The sequence below is a fragment of the Ambystoma mexicanum genome, chromosome 4q (assembly GCF_040938575.1).
Source record: "Ambystoma mexicanum isolate Mex_15411 chromosome 4q, UKY_AmexF1_1, whole genome shotgun sequence".
In the NCBI taxonomy this organism is placed as follows: Eukaryota; Metazoa; Chordata; class Amphibia; order Caudata; family Ambystomatidae; genus Ambystoma; species Ambystoma mexicanum.
Window position 1 is genome coordinate 1,017,424,994 of NC_090928.1, and position 22,479 is coordinate 1,017,447,472.

At 42.6% G+C, this 22,479-nt stretch overlaps 1 protein-coding gene across 2 annotated transcripts in view; it reads right to left on the reverse strand.

The window, feature by feature from the left end:
- GPATCH2 (G-patch domain containing 2) overlaps positions 1–22,479 on the reverse strand; it is a 1,007,975-nt gene that overhangs the window by 140,004 nt on the left and 845,492 nt on the right. For both annotated transcript variants that reach the window (XM_069608577.1, XM_069608578.1), the window contains exon 9: positions 10,260–10,348. In XM_069608577.1, coding sequence (XP_069464678.1) covers positions 10,260–10,348 — 89 coding nt within the window. The remainder of the gene's footprint in view (positions 1–10,259; positions 10,349–22,479) is intronic.

The following is a 22,479-nucleotide window of genomic DNA, read 5'->3' on the forward strand; positions in this document are numbered from 1 at the left end:
AATTTGAGAGAATTCACACATTTTAAAGCAGCACATTTGGTCACTATCATTCACCAAAACAACCAGAAGATGCACAGTGCACTGACTTACAAAGTAGCCGACATTTACTCACAAAATGTGCCCATACTGGTTTGTTGTGTTGGCCCTTCTGGTATTGTCCTACTGCAAGCTTTTGCAATCTGCAGATGTTTTCGGACTACAACTCCCATGATCCCTCAACATGGACTATGCTAACTAGGGCTGATGGTAGTTGCCGTCCAAAGAGTCAGGAGAGCCAAACGTTGAAGACCCCTGCTCTATTGCCTATTAGTGCAGTCTAAAGCTGTCTTAAGGGTGAAATCAATGCCCTTGATATAGGCAGGCCAAAAGGGTGAACATAATGTTATGTTATGTTAAACACCATTTGTAAAGCGCGCAGTCGCCAATTAAGGCATCCTGTATCTAAATACCATGGAATACCATGGAGATAGGAAGGCCAGAATGCAAAGTTTGAGATGTACATCTGGGATTTAACCAGAGAAATTCAAGAGGCAGACATATCTTTGTGGGATATGCATTCTCCCATCTTAGGTAGAGGCCCAATTAGGGTGACCAGATTTTTCACACAAAAAACCCGGACAGGCCATAGACATAAAAGTAGGACTATCATAAATAAAAAACAGACAGTCCTACTTCTATGTCTATGGCCTGTTGCGGGGGCTCGGAGGGGGTGTGCTCACATGCACAACCCTTTCATTGGAGGCAAGTGGCCAGGGACGGGAAGGGTGAGGAAATGGGGCCGTGAAATGCTTTTCACGCCCCCATTCGCGCAATTAGAGTTGCGCCGGGACCCATAGCTCCCAACTCACACGCTTTTGGCGGGTGTCACCCGCCTTGTAAACAGCGGACTCACCCGCCAAACCTCATGCACGCCCATTCATTTCAATGGGCCGCTCACCCGCCAAAAGTAAAATCGGGTGTTTTCACCCGCTTTTGCAACATAAATGGTTGAGAGCTATGGGGACCCGATTTTGGGATTTCGAAATCGGGTCCCGGCACAAACAGTGACCGTGGGCACCCACCATTGCAAACCCCAGGACGGAGAGCGATTTCCCCAGACTGTCCCAGGAAAACCGGGACGTCTGGTCACACTAGGCCCAATCCTCTCAGTAGTAGTGTTGGCATGTTAGAGGGGAGTCAGTGTGGAGAAGCTAGAGGGCTGGAAGCATTGCCCACAACAAGGATGTTTACTGGTTGCTAGGCAACCAGGCCTCTTTATCCACCAATCTGTTTTGCCGGCTGGCGAACGCCGGCCCATGACGAAGGCCACATACTAAGCTCTGTTTGCACCCCTGTGCTGGCTCTGAGCACACCTGCACGACGGTGAGGAGAGGGCAGGAGCTCTGCTCCATCCTTCCATCCATTCATCTCCTCACGAAGGCACAGCTGATCCCACGTTCGTATCTCCGAGACCCTGTGACCTGACCCTCACTTCACTGGTGAGCCATTGTGTGTGAAGGCTCCCGTGAATCCTGATGTTCAGCCCTCATCTCTGCTGTGTTTTTGCTAAAGATCGAGTGCTTTTTGTCTCGAATTCGATCTTGGAACGAGCTGCCTGATTATAAAATGGCCGCTCACCTCTGTTGCTCAGAACGAGGCTGTTTACTGGTTGCTAGGCAACCAGGCCTCCTTATTCACCAATCCGTTTTGCCAGCTGGCGAACGCCGGCCCACAACGAAGGCTGCAGAATAAGGCCCTGTTTGCACCCCTGTTCGCATCCAGGAGCGTTCAGCCATCACCCTTCAAGACGAACAGTAGAACCCTTACTATGTTACCCTCCTGCTCCATCAACCAGATCATTCACGATCATCAGGCTGATCCCCTCAGCTGTCTCTCCGCCGAGGCTGACTTCACAAATGAACTTTCAATCACGGGTCAAGGCAAGTACATTCCACTATACCGCCGAGGCATGATGCCCTAGGACCCTATCAGTCTACTATTATGAGCAAGTTCCTGAGACACCCGCCTCATTGAAAACATTACTACACTCCCTGTTAAGTTCTGTATGATTCAACATGTATCCTTCTCTGTATCACCGGCTAGCATAGCCATGCTGCCTGCTACCTACTGTACTAAGCCCAGCATACCCTCTATGCCTGTACTGAGCACTTTAATTTTTGTCATATTCTCTCACTAGCCGACCTCTGGCCGATGTTGCTTATCAAAGTGTTTCGTGCCCTTTGCATTAGCCATTAGGTTTTGTGCCATCCACTGCTGCACTGCTTTTCACTCCCTACTCATTGCATTTCCTGTGGACCTCTGCTGACCGCCGCTAAATATCAAACTATATTGCCCATTGCTTCAGCCATCAGGTTTGCGCTGCACACTCATTGTTGCACATGCTATTCATACTCTGCCCATTGCATTTGTCCATAGACTTCTGCGGACCGTCGCTACGCATCATATTGTATTTACGTTTCCCATTGTTGCTCATCAGAGTGCCCATTGCATTAACCACTAAATTTTGTTTCGCCTATTGTTGCATAGCAACTCGTACGTTACACTCATTGCATTTTTCTATAGACCACTACCTTTAAAATCACGAAATGCGCTTCTGATGTATAATTCTGTCCCAACAGGCCAGCATGATTATCATGAAAAAATAGATTGTATTCTGTAATTCTGTTAAGCATGCCTGCACATGTACTTTTAAAACCTGTTACACATGCCTGCTCAGCTCTTCCTACAAAATTCACTCGCCCTCTAGCTGTTGCACCTATCCCTCTAAGCTACCCTGAGCTCCGATCCCTTGCTAACTAGGACGCCTCACCCTACTCAACCTCAGTACTCACCTCCTCGGGATGACCACACCCCACACCATGGTCATCAATTCCACACCCACAGCCACCCCTACATATCACCACACAATGTACTATGAACCACCACATGCTGAAAGAATACCACCTATGCTCTTTCTGCCATCTTTCTTTAGCGCCCCCCCGGCACCACACATCCTCAAACCCCACCACTCTAATAATCACACCTCACGAAAAAGCTCCATCCTCCAAGCCCAGCTCACTCCCTAGGTCTACCACTTTAAGAAATCAACTGCTGGGAAGTCGCACAACCAAACCCAAGTCTGACACCCCACCACCTACCACTTCCAATCCCAGCTCATCACACACCATCAAGCCTAACTTTACTGAGGCAGGCCAGTCCAAGAAAGTCCTCTCACCTCCACCCCCAGCCTCGCCCTTCCACCTGGCTACACCATGTTCCACAAGGACAGAGCCTCCAATAAAGGAGGGGGTGTTGCTCTCATCACCAAAGACTCACTCACCATTAGACAAACTAGCACATCACTGGATGAGCACACAGACACGCTAACTGTCAAACTTGCCCCATCTCCTAACACCACCATCGGTTCCATGTGATCAATATCAGCAAAATGGGACATTTATTATTTTCACTGCTACTCAATGGTTGATTCAAATGCTGGTACTTTTTCACATTAGTTACTGTTGTTCCTAGTATGTGGTTCTTCGTAAATATGCAGTACTTCCTTTTCAATCTATTTTAAATTTTTGGTGTTCATATTTTGTTGAATCTTAATTACTCATCTTCAGTCTCCTAGTATCTCGCCCGGCTTCATATTTCTTATAGATTTCAATTTCATATATTATGCAATATTTCTAAATGTTCTTATGCTTTGGCCACTTCATATGTTTCTGATCTTATTTCACTTCATATTCCTTTGTGTCAGTCTCGTCGTTCTTCTCAATTGCTATTGACTGTACCTCCTCCACCTCGTGCCTCACCTGATTTTTTCATTCATTTCAATTAATTGCTCTTAAGTTATGGACTGCTTTAGCTATTTTTAAAATGCGCTCAAAGGAAAATGTATTTCATGTTTGAATTTGCATCAGCATTGTTGTTATTTGGAAGCTTTATTTCGACCATAAGATCATAAAAGCCACAGTAATAAAAAAAATATATATATAAGACATTGTAACCAATCAATTTAGCACATGGAATAATATATTAGAGCAAAGTTAAGAAAAATTCCTATACACAAACAGATGTTTGTCACAAACCTAATAAAAGTGAAAAATAAACACTTAAGTTAAAAATCAACAATCATAAGAACTTGTCCGTGTCAATGCGGGCTGCATATATATCAATAGAAAGAGAAAGGAAACAAAAATACAATGTCAGGCGGAACACCACAAGTGAGGAGAGTAAACCCGCAGCCTCCTAAATTAATCATCACATTGACGTCTTCCCACGTCGGATATGCCAAGCCCACCTTAGGTAATTGCTGGTTGCAAAAACATCTGGGTATCTGCTGCGTTAAGACAAATTGCCTCACCCACTCGTCTGCAGTTATGCAGGTGCCACAATGGTTTTAGAAAGTGTTTTCTTAAAGGTAGTGAAACTGGGCACAGTACCACAAAATGTTCAAAGTCCTGAATAGCCCCAATGCACATAGGGTATGTAGAGGGAACATCACTATGCCATCCATGTCCTAATAATGCTATTGGCAGAATACCAAAATGGAATTTTATGCAGCGGGATCGCTTGTTCACCGGGTTCACATAATCAAGGTAATCCTCGTACCATACTGATGGTTTGAAATTTAAATAATGTGCTACCAATGAGGAACCAGACACCTTCACGACTGCATCACTTTGAAATTTATCATGAGCAGCCCGCTTTACTATTTCCTTCGACTGGGTTGTTATTGAGCTTAGGTCAGACCAGAGTGGCCTGCGATCAAGGGCCTCTAGAGTCTTCTTCACGTGCCTCACCCACTGCAACGACGAACCACCCTGCTGTGTTATCGCATCAGTCCGTGCTTCCCTGAATTTGACTAAGTGTATTGGGTGTACTAGATGGCAGACAGATAATGTTCTTCAAAAATCCATTCTCCACTACTCCAAGTGAGTAATCTCTGCATGCCCCCATAATTCTGAACCATAAATAGCAGCCTGCCCCAGCTGGCCCGTATAAGCTTCCAATGAAACTCAGACTGAGCCATTACCATGTTCCCTAGTGAACCTAGCCAAAGAGCCACCATACCTTGCTAAGGTAATCCTGGCTTTTTCCAATAGCATAGACTAACTGACAGAGGCCGTCACCCTGGCCCTCAGATAGTCGTAGAAAGCTTCTTGCTCAACTTCACCTTCATCCAGGGTCAGAGTGAGGAGTCTGCCTGCAATTCTGTGGTTAGTATTAAAAACCATTGATTTAATATTTGACACATTTGGGGCCAAGTCATTTGTCTTGCAGAATTTAACAAAAGTGTCCAGTGGCTGCGAATACCAACCAGAGTCAAGGACAATAGAACTGCATCGTCCGCAAACATCAATACTGGAATTTTGTCACCTGCCAGGGTTGGTGCGTCACACTGTATGGCAATAAGTTCTTTAATAACCCCATTTATAAAAATAGAAAACAACATAGGGCCAATACACACCCTTGTCTCACGTATTTCTCCACTTTGAACCTTTCCGTTGTTCTACCATCCCTCCCCCAGCGCTCCTCAGCCGTATTTCCCATTTAGAGGCTTTGGATCACATTCAAGAGGAGTATAGGAATACCAAGCCCCCTCAAAGACTCCTAGAGGCGATGCCTGGGGACGGTGTCAAATGCAGTCTTTAAGTCGACAAAGAACCCTTAGACTGATGTTTTCCTAAGTTCAGCATATTTGTCAACAATAAGGCACAGCCTAAGGCTCTCATCCGCCACGATCAGGCCTTTGCAAAACCCAGCCTGACGACGGTCCATAATGCAGTTAATATTTACCCATGCCTCCAAATGAAACAAGGCCCTCAGAAAAGTCTCCCCGCCTGAGTCAAGCAATGATATTGGAATATAATTGGCAGGCTGATCTCTAAGACCTTTCTTAAATATAGGGACCACTTCTGCAATTGACCAGGACACGGGCACCGCATTCTGGCTCAAGCTGACTTATTAGACCAGGCAGATAAAATACCACAAAAGGATAATTTAAGAGATCATCAGTATTGCAAATGTGCACAGAGTCCACATAAGAAAGCCCTGGCAGAAGAGTACAGCAGGCATTTTGAAGGTGTGCTTGAAGGTGCAAGAAAGTGCATTTATAACCAAAGCCCTGACAGGGGAGTTTACCAGGCAAATGCAAGTTGCAAGAGTGTTTATAAAAGAAAGTCTCTGGCAGGAGAGTATACCGGGTGGATGCTAATTTTGAAAGCATATCAAGCATTAAATTGAACAAAGTGTAAACTGAAATTAACTCAAGAAATCCTGATCAGGAGCACATCAGGAAAAGGCAGAGGAAATATATTAAAGGAGAAGAGAAACCTGCCAGGAGAGTACACAAGGGATCCTAACACGGCAAAGTCCAAGGGTCAAGTGTTTTGTACGCCAGCTGTGTTGATACTCAAGACACTGATAATCCTGAATGGAAACCAGAGTGAAAGGAATCCAGGGGAATGGTAATCAACCCATGGAGCAAGGAACTCTATCCTTTGGAACTTTTTGTGTTGAAGTTATGTATTTTCCATTTGAACATTTATACAGCACTCAAGGCCAAAGACATTTTCCCTTTCCACTTTAGAATTGTTTTGTTAGAATGTGAGGGTCAGAATAGAACTTTGGACACAGAACATTTTGTTTTGGACATTCTGACCGCAGCCAGAACTTTAGTTTTGGTTTTAGGCAGGGAAACCCCTCTAATGCCATCAATGAAGATGACTTGCACTAGGGGTGGGCATAGTTGTCCACCTGACTGTAGAGACCCTATCACAATCATATCCCCCATAGAAAGTATAACTAGATGTTCCCCTTAAGCCAACCACAATCCTAAGTAAGTTTTCTTCGTTTTTCACATAGTATGAAGTCTATGATGGTGAGTTTTCACTATAAAAATATATTTTTTCATGTGATGCATTGAGATTATGCTGTGGGATGTCCCTTGATGTCTGTTGTACTCCCTGTTTTAGACAATTGAAATTAAAACAGATTACGTTTTGCCAACTTCCTGAGTCGGTCTTATTATTTGGTGCAAGAGTACATTCTGCATCCCCATCCATCTAATAAAGCGCTATCTCACTTAAAATGGCCAAAATGGTTCAAAATGGTTTGACCAAAACTATGAACCCCTTGTGTGTCTGAGTTTCATTCTTGATGCCTCAGAGTTATGATCTATTGTAAAGTGCTTTGCACAAAAGATGTATAAAAAAAATGGAAATAGTAAAGGGACAATGTTCCTTTACTATTTCTATGAGCTGGAGGTAGGGTTTGGTGGTGATCAAAAGACGAGGGGCATGGAGATCAGGGGTTGGGTGGGCTGGTGTGGGACTCTGGTGTGGGGGCGATGAGGCAGTGAGCGGGTGGAAATGCACTCCAAGACACCTGATGAAAAATAAAATCAAAATACCTGATGGGGTGGATCAGATGTCCAGGAGACAACGTAAGGGTTAGTCCTTTACTTATCCCTCCTTTTGATTTTCTAAGCTGCTTCAGTGCACTTCACAAGGACTGGCTGTGGACCCAGAAAATATGGTCCTTGGACATTACACAGCTATCTGCGGTTGTTGTGAAACAATGCAGGCAAGTCATCAGCCATTTCCATTACCACAGCTCCAAGTGATTGGTTATACCAGCGTTGTAGAAGCCAGCTCCCAGAGATAATCTGCTGGCAACACAGGGACTCTTTCAGATCCAGCAGGTCTCAAGCAAAGATCCTTGCTTTTGAAATTCGAAACTGTTACAAAGTAAGTGGTCCTCTAGCATGTTTTTTAAAAACTTTCCCCATGGTAATTTAGGAACAAGGACCATGGCCAATAATAAGTGGTGCCTACCGTCCTATTCACATACCGACATTTCCTTTTCCTGGAGGCCACAGTATTAGCAACATTCCAACTTTTATATGGGCAGGGGCACCAGCCACTTAGGGGAGACCTTGTACTCTTCAGACCTCAGGGGGGATTAAAGGATTCCTCTGGCAAAAACCTTTAATGGCTCCATCTTGATTCCCACAGAAGGACATCTCTAGGAGATGAACTTCCCAGGCCTGGCACATCAAAAGAAGAAGCAAACATGTCCACAGCCGAGCTCCCCTGAATCAGTTACACTATGTATGCATACAGCATTTATAAACCTTAACAAAAGAACTTGATGTATCCAGATGTATTTTCTTTCACAGTGAGTACCTAAATTCTTTTTGAATATAACAACCAAACTAAGAACACTGGGTCATCTCGCAGTAAGTCAATCTCCAGACTAGAAACTAGACTGGCTCACAAGGTGAAAACTAGGGAAGTCCTCATGCTATGCTCCGGTCCTCTAGAAATCCCGGTGGCAATCCAGACTGCTCCAAGTTTCCTTCAGTTTAGGAAATTGATATTTTATTTGTAAGAACTGAAGATCTGGCTCTTCCAACAACACCCTAGTGTAACCTAGAATACGGCTATCTTGTGCACTCCCCATCTTCATAATGTGCTGTAATATGTATTACTAATGCTTACCACCAATGTTTTGCTCTATAACCTGTTCACCACTCCATTGCTTCTGAGCTAGGTTTGCTCTATCAACAACAACAATAATAATAATAAAATAGAATCAAACTTGGTGTTATGCTACTGCAGGATATTAAAATGGCATTTAAATTACAATTGCGAGAGGGTTAGGCATATGAAATGTAAAAGACCCTCAAACATGTTGTGTATTTGTCAGCAGCACATGGAAGAACCAAAGTGCAGGCTAGGGGAGAATGGCTTCCTTCCATCCTAATGATCTTCCCATGGTACTTCAAAACATACTTTACACTGGGTCTGTACACCCCAAGTTCATGTTGCAATCCTATTTGTTATCACACAAAACAGGCAGAAGCCTCTATTCTCGACTTTACACAGTGGTCTATGGCTCTCTAAATCTCCCTATCGGAAAGTCTAAGTACCCCTCAAACATGTTCTCTCCCTAGTGGGCACTGGCAGGCCAATTATTTAGGAAAGGGGATAGAAAGAGACTGTCCCTAACCCCACACACACTACTTTCCTCCATTTTCTTTCATTAAAACCCAAAAAACAAACACTAGGGTGAGTTTTTATCCCTTTAATCGCGCCCTCTGAGTGTACAAAAACTGTTCCAGTTTAAAATAAATCACAGTTTTTAAGTAACCCAGGCACTCAACCAATCTACTGGTCCTGGGGGTTAAGGGGATAAACTTAAAAACGTAGTATTGGTCTACCGGTTTCTGCGGTTTTTGCCAGGTGTGACGCTTTCTTCAGGACCATTCTCCCCTTCCTTCCAGACGCTGAATGCCAAGTATGTTGAAGCGCATACCGGGCATTCAGCGTCTGGAAGGAAGGTCGCAAATAAGATGGAAAAAAAGAACAACGAACAGTGTGCATTCTCACATTAATGAAGGAAACAAATTTGAAAAATGAAAGAGAAGAAAAATAACCACCTACAAGTGGCCCATCGATAGTGCGTGGGGAGAATTTGGAAGAGTTTACCCCAAGCTCCTTGAAACGAAAACACTTAATTAGGATGGCGTAAGCCAAAGGAAAAAAGAAAAAAAGCTTCTTACCTATACAGAAGAGAAGTAGAACCACTCTTCTGGTTTTTAGGAAGAAACAACTGCGGTTGTGATCTGGTCCTGAAGAAAGTGGTCAGACTTGGCAAAAACCTCTGAAACCGGTAGACAGATACTATGACTTCTCCAGGAGCTGCAGCTAGACTTCTGGTTAAACCAAGGGTCTGCAACCTTTGGCACGCCTGATCTTTTGGATTTAAATTCCCATCAGTCATAATGATAATGATATGTTATTTATATAGCGCCTTAATCCAAAGCGCTTTACAGAGCACATATTTACATACAATATCACCCAACCGAAATTGGTACTCATTTATCGACCTCGGAAGGATGAAAGGCTGAGTTGGCCTTGCCGAGATTCGAACCTGCAACCTACAGCTCACTCTCAGATCGCAGCAGTAAGCGCTCAACCCGCTGAGCTATCAAACCGTCTTATAACCAGCCTAGACTATTGTGATGGCTCATGGGAGCCATAGTTTAAAGCAACTAGAGAGACACAAGTTGCAGACCCCTGCAATAGACCTAGGTCTGGGTATACACCCTCTCATTTAGGGAGACTCATCAAGAAAATAAAAAAAAGATGAATGGAACAGCTTGTGCCAATTACAGAGAGGGACAAACCATATGCAAAAACACCTTGGCCCGCCTCCAATGTCCAGCGGGGTGTAGGCATGCAATACAATGTTATTGAAGGAGTTACCGGTTGTGGCAGTTCCTGGAATGGGGGCGGCCTTCCTTCTCCGTTTGATGTCTCCCATACACAAGGATCCTAAGTGAACACTTGTTTGCCTGCAAGTAAACACCAGATAAATCTATTAACAAAGGGGGACATGTCACAAATATACAGCCTGCATCCGCAGTACCTAAATCAAACCATCCCCCCCGGAAGCGACATAATAAAACCACCAAACCCATTTCTATCGAAATATAATTATATTTGTTGACAAGTGCTCAGCAGCGAAACACAGCATCATACATTGTTACTGGAAATGGTACTATAAAACAAATGCTCTTTAATTTTCAAAACTGGCAATCATTCTTGCTCAACATAAAGTCAAATACTGTGGCTCGTGAAAGGAGAAACGCAAAGATGAATTATGTGAGCTCACACCATTGCTGCTGGGGTATCGATCGGTTACAAACGCCTATCTGCCAGAACTACATTTATTACAGCATGCGGTTATCAATTTGGTAAATGGTGAGAAGTTAAAGTTCAGTAGCTATTGCTAAGACATTGTCATTCCTTTTGCTCCACCAATCCAAGATGGGGGGGTGATAGGTTTGAAGTTGCAAAGGAACTGTTGTAGATCTTATGGTCTGTAGGAAGACTGTACTAATGGGTGGCTCAATTCTGAGACTGCATTTAACGAGTAATACTTGATGATTCTTGGTGCACACGCTATGTGCAACCCCAGGAAGTGGCAGAGTTCCAGCTCTTGATAGGCTGAGGTAGTGCAGGGGATGCTATGTAACAAGTGAGACATCATGAGCAGGGTATGTGAAAGTGATGAGGTGGGATAAGCAGGAGTAGGAGAACGCTCCTGTGAGGGTGTGCTTCCAGGGGACCAATGTGGGTGAGTTTGTAATGACAAAATGTCACCCTAATCATAGTAGTTGATAACAATCTCCGAGTGTCAATGTGGGCTAACTATGAGAGCGAGTTCATCCTTTCAACAGGGGGCGGGTGATGCAAGGTGTTCCAAAAAACCTTTACAAATAAAAACGGTCAACCAATGTACTTGAAAGCAAATTTTTCAAAAACACTGGTTGAAAAGACATAGGTTTCAGGAAGAGTTCTGGAGGCGATCATATGAAGCAAGTAAGTACTTGGATAAGTAAAACTGTGCCCAAGAGCAATATTTATCTGCAGCAGGAATTACAATTATTTTAAGAAATACAGGGATTAGTAGTGGCTAAACTGCCTACTCAGCTCCACGCTACTACTTAATAAGCACTGATCCCAATCATAAAGGTAAAACAGACAAAACCGAAAGGTATACCTCAGACCTCGTTAGCCTACTGTTGTAACGTGGGCTGAGGTCAGGCTATATTCTCAGAGGCATGTGAAGTGATGACATTAGCAAACCTAAAAGCAATAGTACAAAGAATCCAAATTAAAAAGTTTGATAAACATAAATAGATGTTTATACAGCTTCGCTCGCCAAATTGCCAACCGCCTGATACCCACAGCTGTCTCCCTTCTTGAACTGTTGCAGAAGCTGCAAAGCGCTGTGAAACCCACACGACCCTGTTGAGCAGCAAGAACGTCTACAAGCACAAGGTACATTGTGGTCCTGTCCACCTGGCCCTTCTCCGAACGCCCCTAGTGACATTTTAAGACACATTGCTCCCTTTGTGCTGAAACCAAGTAACCTTGAATTATTATGATGAATTACTTTACCAACTACCCTCCTGTCAGCATCCAGAATGCATCCCTTTTCCTTCTTGAAACTGTGCCTGCCCTCTGCATTGCTTTACAGGGTGGGTTGTATTGTGTAGTGTGCTAGAACTGTGTGTTGAATAATAATAAAGTAGATATTTTATACAACTTTGACTGGACAGTCCCTTTTGTCATTGGGTAATAATTGTATGTGTTGCAACTAGCCAACGATTCACAACCTTGCATAGATAAGCATGCTGTTCCGTCCATATTACCAATACTGGATAAGGAGGTTTATAATTTGCTTGTGTTTCCAATCTGTTCAGATCACTTCTGGTGCACTAAAGGGGTGGGGCTGATTGATGGTTTAGAAACCAATATTCATCCCTGCACCACTGGTGCCCCAGAAGTTGATTTGTCACAGATCCTTTATCTCCAGTGAGGAGCCTGGTTCCGGTGCCATTCGCAGAGTGGCAGGCCATGGTTCACAGCATTTTTCACTAATGTGCCCTGGGGAGTGTTGGGGAGCAGAGCTTTCCTCTGCCTTGGATAACACCTGTCTTAACCCTAATGGCAGAGCACTTTGGAATGGACGGCATTCCCAACCGAGAGACAGAGTGGTATTGTCTTTGGCTTTTCTGGACAGAAGTAGCAAGAGAACTCTTTCCATAAAAAGGCAAAAGGTCACAGGGGGCTGGACAATAGCAAACCTGCTGTTAAGGGGTCCAATCCCTGTCACTGGTGACCCTTGAATTCTTGCATCATGCATAGCGTGCACTGTCTGCAGAAAATGGGGGGAGGGGGCAGGACAGAAAGAGAGCCCTTCAGAAAACCAAGATGTTGAACCCCATTCCCAAACCCTATTTTCCCTCATTGGGAATTCTAAATCTGCACCCTTCCCATGCCTGCAACCTCAAACGCCTTTTGATGTGCAGCATCATACTGTGAGGCTGACCTGTTATGTGAGTGTTCCTTTGAAGCAGGGTTTCCAGGAGATGATCTGGTGAGAGTTCCTGTGGCCTGAAAGGAGGTGTTACTCTTCCTCCCGGGAATCAACGAAAGACACCACACTGGCTATTATTTCACTGGGAGCATTGAAGACAGCCAGGCTAGACATGAATACACATCACTGAATACACATCACTGAACTTTGACTCACAGGGCTGTCACGTGCCCGATATCAACATAGTGTGTCTTTAATGATTGTGTGCTCTTGTCAGCGACCATACCATAACCAGTAATAGCTTACGATCAGAATTCTTCCTGCCACCTGATGGAAAATACAACTATTATTATATTTTAGTGCAGAAGATAAATTGCCACTTCTTTTTGCAGTGATTTGGGCCACAGCAGCTTTCAGGAAGGCACATTTGTCCTTCGAAACCTGCCCTATGCCACTGACGTGTCTTTCACTTTAAGGATCAGTTTGAGAAAATGTAAAAAAGCATCCTGCAAATACAGTTTTGCAGGCAGCATTTTTTATTGGATCCTTGTGGAACTTGCTTGCTTTTAGCAGGTGGTAAAGTCAGGTGGATTCCATAGAAATTGTTAGGTTTTGCACTAGCATGAAAATGTATGCTGGTGGAAACCAATAGTACAATTTGAAGGCGGCACGGGAGAGCAGCACAGAAGTATATATCCCGTTCTGTGACCCTAGTTCACCTTCAAACTGCTTGAAAAAGCCCCAGGATCATTCAAATGAAGCACACAGGACAGATACGTGTGCTTTATACTCCATTTTAATGATCACGGTTTAGAAAATTAGCCCTATTTTGGAAGTATGCAAATGTTAATAACAATACCTTTTGCCGATGCAATGATTTGACTGGAAGGAGCAGTATGTAGGTGAGCACTGTACATTTTCTACTTTATAGTTTGCCTTGGATTTAAAAGAAGGAGATGGGCAATCATTGTCCAATGTTTCTTCCCATTTCATGCACTGCATTCATTTTGCAACTTGATTACAGGGCACAGGCCAATCAAGATGGAACTCTGGGGAGGTATAACATGCATTACAATTACAACGAATACATTAGATGTTTTTTGGAACAGAATACCAATTGAAATTTAACAAATTGGGCTCAACTGTCAATGCAGCTGATAATGAATCTAATATCTTACACCAGAGTATGTAGTTATCACAAACGGCAATCAATTATTGTAGGACTATGAGCACCATTTGCACAAGATAAACATGTTATTTTGCAAAGTCTTTACCCCATGAAACATAATGCACCTTCGCTCCAAAGATGACTAACTTGGCAATTTGAAACACTGACAGCTTCAAGGCAGAGTGTTCCAACAGCAGCTGGTTGGGATGTTTTTTTTTTCTTTTGCCACTGTGCCAAATTCAACTTTCGCTTGTTATTAAATAATTAGAATCGCGCGCATTTACAAACAGAGCTCAATGACAGAAAGTATACATTAGTAAGTGCTCGAGGAGTAATTGATGGTTTGGAGTGCCAGAATGGGAAGGGCTCCAAAATGAACGTGGTGTATTTGAGACTTGCTACGGAACCTGAAATACTTTGTCTCAGGACTGAAAATGTGTTGCTTTGCTTAGCTTTTGGTAACTTCATCAAACTTCCCCATTTGCCAGAGTCTTTGGAGCTCTGACCGTGGCAACTGGGGTCACAGTTTCCAGCACACCCACTCTGGACAATACTCCTTCGGAAAAGATCAACCCATCTCTCTAGATGTTTTGGACTAAGACTCCCATGATCCCTCGCCATTGAATGGTATGCTTAGGGCTTATGAGAATTGCAGTAAATAACAGGCAAATCTAAAAATGACACCCTACACTTGTGCAAATCATCTTCTGTATCGTTTATCTCACAACATGTGTATTACCACATTAAAGAATCGAAACCTTTGTTTAGACTCTAAAATTAACATTTTTTGGAGAAAAAATCCCCTTTCGAAGCTTAACCATGAACTGTCAATGTTCATAACATTTTATCTCTTGTACTGAGTTCAGGGAGTCAGACTAACCCCTCCTCTTCCACACATAATAGCTAGCCAAAGCCAATTTGCCCTTTTCTTCACTTGTGGGCACATTTCTTTGGGTGCGATTGAATAGGCCTTTTAAACTGCTGAGGGGCACAACATAGATTCTTGGTATTCCAACAGGCTGCAGAAAGTATGTGATGTGCTATGACAAATGGTAAGAATTAATTGCACAACTTCCAAAAATGAAGCAATGGTCCTGACAAAGTTACTATAGCATGGAACCTGTAGAATAACTAAAACACTGTAATTTTAAGGAGGGAGGAACAAGTTGGCCCGACAAAACAATAAATCCTCATCCAAGGTGGCGAATTAGTTAAATAATAAGAAATTGTGAAAGAGGCAGAACTAGTAGAGGTACATCGGCACACAACACCTAGGACTAGCCCAAGAAGGTACTCTTTGAGGACGCAGGAGCCACTAGTCACAAAGCACCATCCCCTATGCAATAAACGAGGCAGGCCACTAGGCGGAAACATGATCTCTCATGAACTTTTTGAGTGCCTTGAGGGCCCAGAGCGCTAAGACAAAACAATAACTATCCATGTGTCTTTTGGGACCATTTTATGTCAATTTACACTAATTCCCAAAATGTACAGTCTATTCAAAGTGAATATAATAAACCAAGTAAATGCACTAAACGATGCATAATTTCCCAAAAGAGACAATTTGGCAGAATAAATAACTCCCACCCCTTTATTCAACTCAGTGACAACAGAACCACAGAACACCCTGTGTCAGCAGAAAAAAACGAAATGTCAATTAGTGCAATAAAAAAAAAGAGGAAAGGCAGGAACCCCATTTAAATAAAAAGATATTAAAGCTCACCTATGAACACAATTTTATAATTGCATACCCTGACCGGTATGTTTAACAAAAGCAAGTGTAGGGACTATAATTCCATTAATCTCGGTTTATGATAAAGAATCTGAAAGAAGGAAAATCGAAGAAAAGAGCACTCACCGTAATCCTCAAATTAAGAGAAGCAGGGGAAGAGGGAGTACCAAAAGCTTACACAAAATAATTTACGCAACTATACAAATTCCGAGATTCAAAGGCAGCTCACAGATAGTGGGTTACATGTTCTGATTATTTTGCTCAGTTTTTCAAGAGCTTTTAAATAACGTTTTAAATAATGTTAATATATCTAAGGCAGAATGGACGAAAAATCATAGATTCGTCATGGTCAAAGAAATGACACTCTTTGTAAAAATATTTCTGTTAACTTCACATGCAATGATTACTGTAATACAGCTTAACCTACGGACCCCATTGCAACTCGTTGCCATGGTCTGCATGTTTTATTGTGCTTGCAGACTCCCGTTTTTACAAAAGGCCACTCGTTATGAATTCAATTATTAACATTCACGTAGCAATATACATTCTCGTTAACACGTCATTACGACTAGACTTGGCTATAAAGGGCAGTTTGTACTGTAGAGGGGCAGAGGTACAAGCCATCTATAGTACTCAACCCCTTGCCTCCGTCATATTGGAACAGCTGTAAAAGAGCCCTATGTGTGACACCAGATATTTCCCAATATCGCAGCAAGTTAATGAGAGACGATATTTACTCAGACAACCATGTCAAATGTACCCTTGCACTGATATGGTGGAAGGATGTCTGCATACACCATTGGACATCCAAGACCTGCAAGTGAAGCCTGAGTAGAGTGTTGTCATGAAGAGAACACACAAAGACGCACCAAAACAATATGACAATACTCAAAAAATAAAGATGCAACTGAAGCAACAAGAGAAACATGTAATCAAATACGAAGAAATCATGTGAACCAAAGAAATAATTGAGAAGAGACAAAGTCAATGTATATATGCAGAAACATAAGATAGATGAGACATATAGTAGCTTGCTGCAGAAGAAAATGTAACGTGACTAAAGTGGCCATGATGAAAAGATGGACTCCAGACTCATGTTGAAACTAATCAAGCTACCTCAGAGACAGACCAGGGTTGCAGAGTCAGGAGATGCTTCAAAAACAGCTTAATGTGAGAAATAAATAATATCTATCGGCTTGGGATCAAGGATGCCACATCAAGGAATAATTGCAAGGCAAAAGGGAGTCAAGACGATAAGCCACGTATGTAAAGATACTTCTCTTAGATTAAGCGAAGAAGAAGAAAACATCTGCAAATGCCAGGTAGTGGACTATTTAAGATGCAGAAAGTCCATGTGAGGTAGAGCAACCAAGTCTCCAGAGGCCAAGAGGAGTAATGATACCCAAACTAATTGAAATAAATAGCATCAAATAAAATGTCAAAATGGACAAAATCATGGTCTCCTCACACGTGATTCAGAATTGGGAAAAAAGGCCTATTCATTAAGCTCCAGATGAAGATAATGGTGTACCTACACTCCCATGAAAGTTCCTGAGCAGATAACAGTCTGCAAGGTCATCTACAAAGAAGAGGCCTTGGCTGAGGGCCTGTCCGATCAGAGATGATGGACTAATTGGGCAAGTGGGTGTAGTCCGACATTGTTCTCTGCACCACAGTTTTATTGTGCTTACGCGCTGCTAACGAGACAAAAGTCCGAGGTTGGAAGACAATGTCAACCAATCATGAGGGTCTATCAAGCAGTGTGCAAACAATGTTACAGAAGCCAATCTGCTGCTGTTATTCTACTATAATTTGTATTATACATAGTTATTGGTGGTTTAAGACGTGCCTATCAGATAAGGGGTATCCAGTAAAGATACTAACACTTATATGATATATGAGTATATATGTTCCCTTAACAAATCCCTTTCTTCTATAGGTTTTACAGTTCACCACATAGGATGACATCATAGCTGACGCATATTGAGATATAAAGCCTTTGTTTTATCAGATTGTTATTGTGAGTGTGTGGACCACAAACCATTGTTTGCCAGATTGCCCGACTTTATTGAGCTGATAATAAAGTAGTACTTTGCCAAATTCTTCGAGTCTGTCTGGTTATTTGGGTCTGAAATCATTATTGGTAATTCCATCTGGCACTTAAAACGCTCAAGGTGCTACTGCAAAGTACCTTGAATATGTACTTTTATTTTTATGGTACGTAACTAGCTAAGAGCTTCAAAATGTAGATTCCTAGCTAAATATCTATGCGCGTACCCGAGGGGACATCCATATTAATGACCTATGCAAACTACACTCATACTAAATTTGTATACCCAACTGGTTATCCCTTAATCTTGAGGAAGGACACAGAATATCAGGGTAGCCCACTGACATAAACGTTGCATTACTATTAGCGCAAAGAGATGTATACACATCCATGACAAGTAAGTCGATTTTTCGTAGGTAGTAGGAAAGTGGGCCCTGGTTCATATTTGTTTATTTCACAGATATATATTCACTGGAAATTGATTTAAAACCGGTGATCTAATATTCCCTGGGAGTGTACTGGCGAGCTCCATCTAGTCGCACTTATCACATTGATCCAGCTCTGTTGTCGAAAGCATTTTGATAGTCTGAAAGTACAATAGATAATTCCAGAAAGTCGTTCAGACTGCCTTTGTGATAAATCATGCAATGGATCCAAACTAGCTCTTTGTAGGACAGACGTTGTTCCATATTTTCCAATTCGCTTATATATACCATATCTAGAACCCACCCCTTAATTTGATCTGCATTGTGCTCCTTCTCCATGTAGAGAGCCAACATATTTGCAACTAATTCTAGAGTGGTCTGCTGTAAAGCAGGCACTTACTCTTCTAATAGTTTCCCCCATATTTCTTAGCCCAGAGAGGCATTCCAGAGAATGAAAGGGAAAGGTACCATGGCAGTGAGAGAAAGATCTGAACTTTGAGATCTTATTGCCTGTGCTGAAATCCATCGCCCGTTTTATGAATTTGCATACTGAGCAGCTTTCACAAGGATGGCGATCTTTCAATGGTGCAGCATCCCATTATTCCCGTCTTAGCCGGACCATATTTTCAACATGCTAAAAGATCTCTCAAGTTAGAGGTCCTTGTAAGTGCTAATGTTGGCAAGAATGGGGCTGGTTAATAGAGTTGAATTATCTTGCAGTATTTCACAATACTTTACTTATGTGATGAAAATGTGGGTGAAAGGAAGAGACATACCAACATTTTGTGTCCTCCGTGTTATGTTTTTTAGAGAGCAAGTTTTCACTAGGTGTATATCTCACCCTCTTCAAACTTATGGAATCAAGTCGTTGGGATACCCTCTCTCGCTCAGACATTGACTAAGTTGTTTCGATGAGTCATAATAATCATACAGCTCTGTGCAGTTTGTACTTATTCTCAACAATTGTACATACAGTGGAGTGTCTTTCTGTGCTCTAGGATGGAAACCTGATGAAGGTGACAACGTGTTTCTGTCAGTTGCTTCACAACAAAAAACACCATTAAACATATGATTCTACTCGTTAGACCAACAAAATAACACCAAAGAGAAGACCAAATGAAAATAAGCACCAAGCAAATGTAACAAATAAGTACAGTTTATGGATTCAAAAACCAGAACTACCCAATAAGTTCAAACACGCATTTAAAATGATATGTGAGGAAACAAACCACTTTTGCAATGCAAAAATATACTTAAGACAACAATCATTAGTATGTCAGCTAGGATAAGGAAGCGATAAACAAAGCATTACCACTTAAAACAGTGAATAAACATTAACAATTAAATCATGTGAATAACAACATCTAAAAGCTCCTGAGGCAACTTAAGATGCGCCTCAGTATTCACAGCACTAAACATCACCAAGCCCATGAATTTGTCAGGACCCTGCATCCTACACAGGAGTCCCTTTCTTAGTGCATTTGTTCTCTGGTTATGTACAATATATAATTTTTCCTCAAATCCCTCCACATTGAGTCTAACATGTATACCGGCACCTGCAAGTGACTTGCAAAAGGGAACCACACAAACACAACACCAAACCGGCCGTCTCCAAGATCAACCCAGACTCTATGCTGCATGCAAATACTCAGACTATACCAACTACAAGTACCAATGCATTGACTAGAGACACTACACTCTGTACTATTCCACAAACTACAACCACTATATTGGATCCAAATACTCACTGAAAGTATGACCCCAAACTCCTTCCACACTGCCATCACAAGACAACTCCACTTTTAATAATAGCCCTCAAACACACAGTTTAAATAAAGATACGTCCACCCAAATCAGCACACTGTACACACGTCTACAACCATCATTCAGACTATCTACCCGTAATATGCACTACTGAATGTGGGAATATTTTGTGCTGCTACAATAAGATTTTATTGTAAGATTTTATTAAACACCACACCATTAGGTTGCTCCGCATGCCTCGTCCATTTAAAAAGATAACATTCTAACAGTTACAACCTGCACACATCTTGTGTGCCTGTTCACATGCAACAGAAATACACTAACATTTTCCATCAACACACAAATAAAGACTCAAAAGCAAACAGGACAGCGCTAAACACTTTGTCTCTCCGTACTCCAGTGACCACCACTACTACATTAACATTAAAACAAACTAGAAAACAAACATGTCACAATGCACACTTCCGCAATGTGAGAAACACATAGTGACAACAAGTAAGAGACACACAAGTGATCACAGTTCAAGAGTGTTTATTGAACAATGAAATGCTGTATGCAGGTTGAGAAAACGCAAAATCTAAATCTAAGATGGGAGCAAGCGTCAACCATCAAATGAAAATAAGGCAGTCCTAGTTGTGTTGTGTCAAATAAAAAGGGCCTATACTAAGAAACCTATTGCCAAACCTCACAACTAATACAAAAAGGGATGTGGGATAGTTCTCAAGAAAAGAAATAAGTGTTGTCAAATAATATGTCAGGATGCGGTAGCTTCGGTCTCTCTTCTCCAAGATCGGAGCTTGAAGCACAACACAGTCTCTTAGGGCTTTTCCAGCACAAGATGATAGTTCAGCTTTTAAGCCTTGAGCTTTCAGTTATCAGGGCCGTCGATGGCCAAGTCTCCTTTCACTTGAAAGTCTCTTGCCTTCAAGGACCCGACGTGTTCAAACAACAAAACAAAAGTTCCTTTAACAAAGAAAAGTTATTTTCCAATGCTCGCTGGGTGATGGGTTCACCCTTGGTCCCCTCTTCTGGGCACTGACCCCTCCCAATAATATTCCAAAATATATCACAGTTCCTTTATCAATCAAATTGGGTGACAGCTTCACCCCCTGCATCTCCCTCGGTCGGGCTCAGACCCCTCTCTCACTGTGGGATTCACTTCCCTTTCTCTCACACTGTTGGTAGATCAAAGTCTTTTGATTGTACAGGGATTTTGCTTGACACTCTGTATGACCACTTTGACCTATTTTGCTGGCCTTCCTACAGCCTTCTGGTATCTGTAGTTTCTCTTATGGGGCTCGTCCAGTGTCTCTTGAGTTAGCACCCACGTGGTGCCAGATTCTCTCTGCAGCTGGTCTGCCCTTCACACTTTTTACAGTCTATTCAGTTCATCAGCTTTGGTTCAAACACTTGCCACTCTGTGATTCTCACTCAACACAGCCCGGCTCTTATCGGTTCTCCCTTCCACTCACCGGCTGCGATAAACCATCTGGCTTTTGCCTTCTCTGGAGTCAAGGCCGGTACCACAAGTGTGGGAGCTTCCCTGGCTCTTGCTGATCGGCATAGGCTTGCCCCGTGTATGCTTGACATCTGCTGCAGGACACTTATGCTATTGTCCACAGTCTTAGGCTCTCTTCCACGAAGGTTCCATGGGTCTGGGACAAAAAGGGCATGGTCACTTCTCTCCTCGCCACCCTCTCGATTCCTGCCACTTTTCTCCTTCTCTTGAACTGCTGCCTGGTAGCCGTCTCGTCATGCTGTCTTCCGTGCTTGCTTTGCTCGTACTGTGCCCTCTGGCTCCACCTTTTATCCCTGTGGGGAAGGGAAAGAGCTGTCAGTTGTGTGAAATACTGATCAATTGCCTGACTTTGCCTGACCCTCTTACTGGGACATGTCAGGTAAACAGCTCTGGTGTTAGTCTGTTGTCCTTTGTGTTGTGCAAAAGTGTTAGAGTTAGAAAGGGAGGGTGGCAGTGGTTTAGAATGTCCTAGGTAATAGGATGGGGAAAAGTTGTTAAAGGAAGGGGAATACTGAGTCTCAACCATCAGTGTCCAACTCGCATTCCCGGAGCACCCCCTCATCCAGGTGATCCTCCCTCACTGGTCCACCCCCAGGAACTGGATCCAATAGTGATGGCTGTGTCCTGGCCACCTGGATGACAGACCCTCAATGTTTAGACACAGCGACAACATGGTTTCTCACACCACAAACATACTCTGAGACAAGCACTGAAAAATGTGCCCCAACCTGTGTTGAGTTTTACTTTCTACCAATTCCAGAAGTCAACAACGAATAATAATGTGCATTCTATGCCTACACCACGTATTGTGCAGAAATACAATTGCTGTAGTGGAAATACATGGGTGACATTACAAAACATATTTCAGAAGCACCCAATGCTACATATAAAGGGGCATTATGATGTACTGTATTATGACCAGTGTCAGATTGTAAAAAA